The sequence below is a fragment of the Kogia breviceps genome, chromosome 3, assembly GCF_026419965.1.
Source record: "Kogia breviceps isolate mKogBre1 chromosome 3, mKogBre1 haplotype 1, whole genome shotgun sequence".
Lineage (NCBI taxonomy): Eukaryota > Metazoa > Chordata > Mammalia > Artiodactyla > Physeteridae > Kogia > Kogia breviceps.
Window position 1 is genome coordinate 162,668,447 of NC_081312.1, and position 10,228 is coordinate 162,678,674.

General features: G+C 43.9%; 1 protein-coding gene across 1 annotated transcript; it reads right to left on the reverse strand.

The window, feature by feature from the left end:
- Positions 1-379: 379 nt before the first annotated feature.
- Positions 380-9,615, reverse strand: TUBAL3 (tubulin alpha like 3). The gene is made up of 3 exons (XM_059057573.2): positions 9,591-9,615; positions 2,728-2,876; positions 380-1,324 (listed from the first exon to the last, which is right to left on the reverse strand). Exons 1-3 carry the CDS (start codon positions 9,613-9,615, stop codon positions 380-382), a joined length of 1,119 nt encoding a protein of 372 aa, XP_058913556.2.
- Positions 9,616-10,228: the final 613 nt, after the last annotated feature.

Consider the following 10,228-nt stretch of genomic DNA (forward strand, 5'->3'; position numbering starts at 1 on the left):
ATGGGGAAATAACATTAATAATCATTACATGCTATTTCCCACCTAAGGAACAGGAAAGGGAAAGCATTCACTTTAGGGTTTCACAGTCACTTGGCTGAAAAAGCAAAGAATAAAGCCAGGTTTCCATTCTGACAACAACAAAAAAATATGAGCCCCAGAAATTCAAAGGACTCCAAATCCTAGAAGGTTCACAGGGAGCAGTGCTGAGTGACTAACAGACCAGGAAATGTGAGCTCATTGACAATATTGACCCATTTGATTGCAACTCGGGGTCTCGTTTGACTTAATTTCCTTTTTCTGATCATCAAGGGAACTCTAGCCTTTAAGTGTAAAGCGTGACACTTCAGTTTAGCATTCATTGTCACCAGTCAGATCTGCATCAGAAACTTCGCCCCACTTCCTCATAATCCTTCTCCAAGACTGCCAAGTCTTCCCTGGCTTCTACAAACTCGCCTTCCTCCATGCCTTCCCGAATGTACCAGTGCAGAAACGCCTTCTTGGCGTATATGAGGTCGAACTTGTGTCCCAGGCGGGCCCAGGCCTCCACGACCGCCGTGCTGTTGCTGAGCATACAGACAGCCCGCTGGACCTCGGCCAGGTCCCCTCCCGGCACTGCCCGGGGAGGATGACCATTGATGCCCACCTTGAATCCAGTTGGACACCAATCTACAAACTGGACAGAGTTCCTTGTCTTCATGGCTGCAATTGCCGTGTTCACATCCTTGGGGACCACATCCCCTCTGTAGAGCAGGCAGCAGGCCACGTACTTCCCCAGGCGAGAGTCACACTTGACCAGCTGGCTGGAGGACTCGAAGCAAGCAGCTGTGATGTCGGACACAGAGGGTTCCTCGTGGTGGGCGTTGTCTGCAGAGATGATGGGAGCGAAGCTGGTCATAGGGAAGTGTATTCTAGGGTAAGGTATGAGGTTGGTCTGGAATTCAATCAGGTCCATGTTCAGGGCCCCCTCAAACCGGAGGGAAGTGGTGATGGAAGATACTGCCTGACTCAGCAGCCTGTTGATGCTGGCATAAGAGGGGTGTTCAACGTCAAGTTTGCGATGGCATATGTCATAGATGGCCTCGTTGTCCACCAGGAAGGTACAGTCCACGTGCTCTATGGTGAGATGGGTGGTGAGGATGGTGTTGTAAGGCTCCACTATAGCCGTGGAGATCCGGGGGGCTGGGTAGACAGAGAACTCCAGTTTAGCCTTCGTGCCGTAGTCTATGGAGAGCTGCTCCATTAAGAGAGACGTAAATCCTGATCCAGTGCCTCCGCCAAAGCTTCGGAAAATCAAAAATCCCTGAAGACCACTGCACTGTTCCGCCTGAGGAAAGTAAACGGGACGTAAGAATTCAGCCAAATAAACCCAGAAGCAGTGGTAACCGTGGGACACAACTAGTGCCCCGAAACAAACAGAAACTTTCCGAAAGAACTGGTTTACCATCATTAACTCATCACAAACATAGTTACTTTGAAACATACTTGAGTAGTTACTTCTGGAGTGGGGCAAGTGCTTAGAGGTTTACTGTAAGCAAAGCATAAATATTCAACTGTCTTTTGCTACCCTTGATGAATTTATCTGTATATGATCTAAAGTAAGGTTTTTATCAATAACAAAGAAAATGACAAGCAAAATATTGAAATAATATAATCCCCCCCCCAGTAGATGAAGTACCTTTCATTTTCATACCCAATCTACTGCGCTGTGTAAAAGGTACTGTATTCCCTAATGATTATGCCAAACACCAAAATTTTTTCTAGACAAAGGATTCTCCAGACACAGGTCCTTAGGGAAGAATTAACTGTCAGTAAAGAGTAACTGATCTCCAGGTAGGATGTGCCTCCCGTTTACTTTACAGATCTTAGTAACTATTGGAAAATGACAAGTTTTAGAGTCCTTTGGAAGTCTCTGATAAAAAGATATGCCATGAGTCAGCAGAAGCAAGGGTAGATGGGGGCTAGTCATTAAAAAGAAGGAAATCCTGCTGTTTGTGACAACGTGGATGGACCTTGTGGACAATTAAGCAAAGTGAAATAAGTCAGACGGAGAAAGAAAAGTACTGCATCATCTCACTTATATGTGGAATCGAAAAAAGCCAAACTCATAGAAACAGAGAGTAGAATAGTAGTCGTGAGGAACTGGGGTCGGGGGGAGATGCTGCTCAAAGCATATAAATTTCCAGTTATAAGATGATTAAGTTATTGGGATCTAATGTACAGCATGGTGACTGTAGTTAACAGCACTGTGTTGTAAACTTGAAAGCTGCTAAGAGAACAGATCTTAAATGTTGTCGTCTCCACACACACAAAAAGGTAATTATGTGAGGGATGCATGTATTAAGTAACCTGATTGTGGTGATCATTTGGCAATATATCCCTGTGTCAAATCACCATGATGTACACCTTAACTTTACACAATGTTATAGGTCAATTATACCTCAATAAAACGGGGGGAAATAAATTTAAATATTTCCTCAGAAATATAAAAAGAAAAACAAAATAGTCAATGGGGGCTGTCCAGTAAGGCAAAGGCTTCTTTCCCCTGCCTAGTGAGCAAGGTAGTCAGTGCCCACATCAGGACCAGCCCAGCTTTAAGCATGTGCAGGAGGCTCCCAGGGGAGAGGTTGGGTGGTGATGGAGGCGTAGGTAGAAAGTGCTGCTTGGGCGGGTCCCTCAGGATCACAGGCACACAGGCACTGCCTGTGGAAGAAGAGAGGAGCCACTTGCCAGCTTTCGGAGCCTCTCCAGCACCAGATCGAGGATCTCCGGCCCCACAGAGTAGCGACCACGGGCGTAGTTATTTGAAGCATCCTCCTTTCCACTGACGAGCTGCTCTGGGTGGAAGAGTGAGCGGTACCTGCCTGCACGGATCTCGTCTGCCAAGAGGAAAGGAGGTCAGTGCAGTCCACTCCATCCCACCCCTAACTCTTGCACAGCCCTGTACCCTGACCCGCTTTCTCTCTGCTAATGTCCTATGAAGAAATGGATTTAAACTGCCCAATTGGCCTTTCTTAATCGAGGAAAAGTGATAATTATCCCCATATAAATTGAAAGCACGTTTTTCCGTCATACACCCTTTATTAGTTTCTCAGGGCTACTGTAACAAAGTGCAACAAACTTGGTGGCTTAAAACAAGGGAGATTTATTGCCTCATAGTTCATGAGGCCGTAAGTTTAATGTCCAGATGTCGGGAGGGTTGGTTCCTTTCTGGAGGCTCTGGTGGAGAAACTGCCGCATGCCTCTCTCCCAGCTTCTGGTGACTGCATACAGTTCTTGGAGTTCTTGGCCGGCAGCTACATCACATCATCTCTGCCCCCATCACAATGCCCCCTTTTCCTGTCTGTGTGTTCTCTCTTCTCATAAGGTGTACTGAGGGGACCACCCTGCTCTTAGAAAATGAGTGCTTCTCCTCTTAGGCAGAAGCTTCTAGGTATCTGATGCCAAGGCCATTGGGGTACATCTGCATAAATATATGTCATGAAGTCAATTTAATCATTATTATTTATAATTGTTATATGGGCCATATATCATACATATATCCAACTGGATCATTGGACATAGGGCCTCCCTAATCCGGTATGACCTCATCTTAACTATGTACATCTGCAAAGACCCCAGTTCCAAATAAACTCATATTCTGGGGTTCTAGGTGGATGCAGACTTTTGGGGGGACAACATTCAACTCAACACACATGCGTGGTACTTTTGCATTTTAACATAAAGAGACAGCTGTGTGCTGAAAAAGCATACCAATCTAAATGATTAATTATATGCTTCAAAAGAGGCTTTCACAAGAAAAACAGAGCTGGAGGAATCAGGTTCCCACACTTCGGGCTATACTACAAAGCTACAGTAATCAAGACAGTATGGTACTGGCACAAAAACAGAAATATAGATCAGTGGAACAGGATAGAAAGCCCAGAGATAAACCCACACACATTTGGTCACTTTATTTTTGATAAAGGAGGCAAGAATATACAATGGAGAAAAGACAGCCTCTTCAATAAGTGGTGCTGGGAAAACTGGACAGCTACATGTAAAAGAATGAAATTAGAACACTCCCTAACACCATACACAAAAATAAACTCAAAATGGATTAAAGACCTAAATGTAAGGCCAGATCCTATAAAACTCTTAGAGGAAAACATAGCAAGAACACTCTACGACATAAATCACAGCAAGATCCTTTTTGACCCACCTCCTAGAGAAATGGAAATAAAACCAAAAATAAACAAATGGGACCTAATGAAACTTAAAAGCTTTTGCACAGCAAAGGAAAACATAAACAAGACGAAAAGACAACCCTCAGAATGGGAGAAAATATTTGCAAATGAAGCAACTGACAAAGGATTAATCTCCAAATTTACAAGCAGCTCATGCAGCTCAATATCAAAAAAACAAACAACCCAATCCAAAAATGGGCAGAAGACCTAAACAGACATTTCTCCAAAGAAGATATACAGATTGCCAACAAACACATGAAAGGATGTTCAATGCCGCCAGCCACGGCAGGTCCTCAAAGTGCAGCAACAATCGACGAGAGGGGGTAGGGAACTGAACGCACCAAGGTATGGGATCAGAAGGGCACAAGCAACTGATGGTTGCAAGGCAAGTTTAATAACAAAGCATAGCCATATACACACCCCTAAAGCAGGGACTTTGCATAGTCAATGTAAAGTAGAAACTTTGCATAACCTTTGTTCTGTGGAACTAAGCAGGTTTACCTGCTTAATCAACACCTTATCTGCATTATCTGCATCAGCGAATCTATCGCTTGTTCCACAAAGGCACCAAGTTCCCCTCCAGGATTGCATTTCCTGGCTTTAGGGAACAACCAGGGACTCCCATTAACTGAGCAGGTCCCTGGGGCGATCTGGCCAAAGGCCATCTCCTTTTTTACGTTAGTACCATAAAGTCCAGGATGCATACCAAGGAGAGTACAGTCGGGCCCTGAGGCTTATGAGGGTCTTAATGGCGCCTTCCTCAGAGGGCAATGCTCGCCACAGTTCAACATCACTAATCATTAGAGAAATGCAAATCAAAACTACAATGAAGTATCACCTCACACCAGTCAGAATGGCCATCATCAAAAAAATCTACAAACAGTAAATGCTGGAGAGGGTGTGGTGAAAAGGGAAGCCTCTTGCACTGTTGGTGGGTATGTAAATTGATACAGCCACTATGGAGAACAGTATGGAGGTTCCTTAAAAAACTAAAATAGAACTACCATACGACCCAGCAATCCCACTACTGGGCATATATCCTGAGAAAACCATAATTCAAAAAGAATCATGTACCACAATGTTCGTTGCAGCTCTATTTACAAAAGCCAGGACATGGAAACAACCTAAGTGTGCATCGACAGATAAATGGATAAAGAAGATGTGGCACATATATACAATGAAATATTACCTAGTCATAAAAAGAAACAAAATTGAGTTATTTGTAGTGAGGTGGATGGACCTAGAGTCTGTCAAACAGAGTGAAGTAAGTCAGAAAGAGAAAAACAAATACCGTACGCTAACACACATATACGGAATCTACAAAAAAAAAGAAACAAACAGAAAAAAAACATGCTTCTGAAGAACCTAGGAGCAGGATAGGAATAAAGACGCAGATATAGAGAATGGATTTGACATGGGGAGGGGGAAGGGTAAGCTGGGACAAAGTGAGAGAGTGGCATGGACATATATACTCTACCAAATGTAAAATAGATAGCTAGTGAGAAGCAGACTCATAGCACAGGGAGAGCAGCTCAGTGCTTTGTGACCACCTAGAGGGGTGGGATACGGAGGGTGGGAGGGAGATGCAAGAGGGAGGAGATATGGGGATATATGTATAGCTGATTCACTTTTTTATAAAGCAGAAACTAACACACCATTGTAAAGCAATTCTACTCCAATAAAGATGTTTAAAAAAAAAAAAAAAAAAAGAGAGAGGCTTTTACAAAGAAGCATGCAAACTCAAATGCCCACACCACTCGGTGCAGTTAACACAAATGCCTGAAGCAGGGAAATAGCGTGAAGATGTCAGTATTCTATACAACCAAGCACAAGCCTTGCTGGTTTCATTCCCTTTTAAAACAAGAAAACATCAAAACACAGCATGTCTGAGGCCCAGGTCACACTTTCCTACCTTAGAATTATCTAAACAGCGTGATTCCTGAAGATCAATGCAGTGGCATCTGAGGGCAGGCTCTGGGAATGTTGCCCTGGTTACAGAGGGCGGGATACGCATTGCATAGCAGTTCAGAGCATGTGCTCAAGAATCAATTTCCTGGGTGCATGGCTGGCCTTCCTCACTTAGCTATAGAGAAGTTACTTAGTGTCTCTAAGCCCCAGTTATATTCTCTCACAAATGAGGATGATAGCAAGACCTACCTCAGTGAGTTATCATGAGGTTTAAAGACCACAGAGCATGATGCATGGCCCATATAACAATTATAAATAATAATGATAATGGCTTCATGTCATGTATTTATGCAGATGTACCCCAATGGCCTTGGCATCAGATACCTAGAAGCTCCTGCCTAAGAGGAAAAGCACTCATTTTCTAAGAGCAAGGTGGTCCTCTCAGTACACCTTGCTCTCCTGTGTATGACCATGTATATTACCACAATTCGGTACACCCCTAAATGTTTAAATTTAATAAAACTGAGTTGAAATTGCTTTTAACTAACATATGCACACCAAAAAACAACCACCAAAGTTGGGATGTTTTAAAGATATATTTACAAACAAGTGGGCATATAATTCCAGGTAGACTACTTGCTTCTCACCTGAAGCAATAAGGCTGAGTTCAGTTTAAGTAGGGAATCTATGGAAGCCTGCTTCTTCAAGACAATGTCCAATTGAGTTCTCTTTTTTTTTTTTTTTTTTTCCGGTATGTGGGCCTCTCACTGCTGTGGTCTCTCCCATTGTGGAGCACAGGCTCCAGACACGCAGGCTCAGCGGCCATGGCTCACGGGCCCAGCCGCTCCGCGGCACGTGGGATCTTCCCAGACTGGGGCACGAACCCGTATCCCCTGTATTGGCAGGCAGACTCTCAACCACTGTGCCACCAGGGAAGCCCCCAATTGAGTTCCTGAGGGTGGTTAGTTGCATAAATTCTTTCAGTAAAATCCACTTTCTGGGAGATCAGTGATATAGCACCACCATTCACAAGTACACAAATTTCTGCCATGTTTCCACCCTGCTCAGAGACCATGTACCTGGCCCAGCATCCTTAACCAGCATCCACAGGGACTTTGGGGTGGTTTTTAAACATGATTATTATTTGATGGTTCCTTGGCTTCCTTACCTCCATTCCAGGTTAAGCCTTCTAGGACTCCCCTATATCAATGTCCTCCTCATTTTCAAGCTGAAACAACACTCACAGGTGTCTGGATGTGTCTTTGCTCATGGTTTCCATTCTCTCTCACCTGTGAACTATTAATATCCTCCTGCCCAGTCTTCCAGACTTAGAGGAACTATCACTTGGTCCATAAGGTCTTTTCTGATCTTTTCCATAGAGGTAAAGCTCAGGCCTCACTTCCTTCAGATCCCAACACACCACCACCTCAGTAAAGCTTTCCTTGACGTTCCTTTTGAAAAACAGCCCCCTCAGCCTACATGCAATATTCCCTTCCCCTATGGCCCTGTTTTGTTTTTCCCCATGCTCTGATCACCACCAGACACCCTATTTGGCTTTTATAGGTCTGCACCCCACTAGAATGTAAGCTCCAGGAAGACTGATACTATATATCTCTCCAGTGTCAAGATAGTGTCTAGCCATATGAGGCACTTTTATTTGTTGAATAGAACAAGGAAAATCAGTGCCTCCTCTCTAAACCCTGGAGCTTATGGTGCTTTGTTTGGACCAGCTCAAGATCCTCAAAATTGCCCTCCCTCCAGGCTGAGTTCTAGAGGATTGGGGAATTTCTTCTGGTCTTTGCCTGCTGACTGTCTCTCCTCCAGCTTGCTTAGCTTCTGATCCTGGGTCCTCCTATTTGCCTAGGTCTTTGGATTAGCACAAGTTAAAATATCTGCTACAATATTCATAATGCTGGGATGTGGTCTCTCATGTTGCTCCTTCAGCTACATTTCCCAAGGTCCTCTGGGGACGTATTCTACCCTGCCCAGGATCATGGCACACCTGACTCCAGCTAAAACTCACAGTTGCAAACTCCCATTTGTTTGAAACAAAAATTCAGATATTCTCTGAGGCCACTTATAACTCAAGTCAGAATATGACGTGATTGCCTCTCTCAGGTTCCATACTAGTCTTGCCTGTTCTTGAAGCCATCAGTAGCTCCTTATTTTTAATTCTTTCACAACATTTAGCAGAGTAATACTGAATCAGTATACATCTTGGCCTTGACATTTCTTAACTTCCACCCATTAACTTAAAAAAACCTTTCTATCATTTCCCTCACATTGACATCAATGTACTTTCTCCATCAGTTTGTTACTTGATTCTGACTTCGTTCTGATGAGGAAATGAACTCCAATCCAGATTGTATTTTCCAAAGATGACTGTAATGATATTTCCTATCTCACTGGTGCTTCTAGACCCTCACTATTTCTGCATCAAGAGATGAGGTCTATATCCCTTCCCAGGATGGATCTTTGTAATCGCTTCAACCCATGGAGGACAGCTGAAGTGACACAATGTGATTTCTGAGGCCAGGTTATAAAAATGCCACGGACTTCTGCTTTGTTCTTGTGGGATGCTTGTTCTTGGAACCCAGCTGCCATGCCACAAGGACACCCGAGCAGCCCACAGAGACCCCACAGCCCTGGCTTAGCTCCCAGTCAACAGCCAGCACCAAATCGCCAGCCAAGCGAGTGAGCCACTTTCAAAGTGAATCTTCCGGCTCCCACTTGAGTCTACCTTCCTGACACCATATGGACCAGAGAGGAGCTGTCCTCTGAGCCCCGTCCAAACTGCAGATTCATGGACAAAGTAATGATCGTTGGTGTTTTAAACTGCTAAGTGTGGAGGCAATTTATTACACAGCAGAAAATAATTGATACAGAGTACCAAACCCAAACCCACCCTCCTCCGTAGTTTTTTCTGAAGTCAGCAAGACCCTTTCTCTCCCCGGCATTTTGCCAGCTCCATTTCAAGTGTTTCTGCACGAGATACTACAACATCTGCTGTTAATAATCATAAGTAATCATTTTATAATCATTAATCATCATTTCCCCACAATTAGAAGAGTTATTTAGCTCCTTCCTTCTTTGGGATCATGTTCAACGATTCTATTCTCTAAAAGCAGGTAATGCCAAATTTCAGATTCTTTGTCAGAAGCTTCTAGCAACTGGCTTTCACACCCAGGAAAAGATTTAGTGTTCTGTTACAGTAGATTGTGTGGAGAAACTAACAAGGTTTTCATCACACAGAAAAAGAAGGCTAAGCTAGTCTTCCCTTTGGGTTTGTCTGTCATGCTGATCACCCTAAGTGTGCACTGAGAGATGCTCTAAATTTGGAAAAGGGCCATATGATCCCGTTCAGGTAGATTCATATAATCTGATGATCCCACCCACTGATACTTGCTTGTTTGGGTTGTGGACCCAGTAAAGTACACTAGAACGTAAAATGTACATTACCTACGACAGTTGGCTCCAGGTCCATGAAGAGCGCTCTGGGCACGTGCTTCCCAGCTCTGGTCTCACAAAAGAAGGAATCGAAAGACGTACCCATAGGCTCCGTTTTGGCACGTGCCTGCGGATCCTGCCTGCTGTCGAGAACAGCGCCATCTGGCTGGATTCCGTGTTCCAGGCAGTAGAGCTCCCAACAGGCGTCCCCAATCTGGATGCCAGCTTGGCCAATGTGGACAGACAGGCACTCCCTCTGAAATGAGTGTAGTATTTAAGTTACAGCTGTGAATCTTCCTAACATGATACCACGAGCTACATCACTCAGCAGGTCCGCTCAGGGCTGAGAGAAAGCAGGCGAGCGTATGCCAGCAAGAGAACTTCGTGATAAAGCTAATGAAAACTGTCTCATGGAAACCAAAACCCCCCCAAAAAAAGGTACAGGTAAGCTTCAGGAACAATTAAACCAAGGACTCCAGTTCAAACAACATAAATTAAGCACCTATTGTGTAATGGGCTAAGAATGAGTTAAGACATATCATATATGAATAAAATCAAGCTTTCTCACCCAGAAAGAAAATTAGTTATTGGAAAGAAATAAAACCAAAATGAATGTACAGTCTGATATATGTTAAAACCCACTGCAGTAA

Bases quoted from the DNA above. Each gene is read 5' to 3' on its own strand.
- TUBAL3 (XM_059057573.2), bottom strand. From the start codon at position 9,615: ATGGACCTGGAGCCAACTGTCGTAG. The intron at 2,877-9,590 runs GTAATGTACATT...TCCTCTTGGCAG, and splicing joins CCTGGAGCCAACTGTCGTAG to ACGAGATCCGTGCAGGCAGG. The intron at 1,325-2,727 runs GCAAGTGGCTCC...TACTTTCCTCAG, and splicing joins TGGAGAGGCTCCGAAAGCTG to GCGGAACAGTGCAGTGGTCT.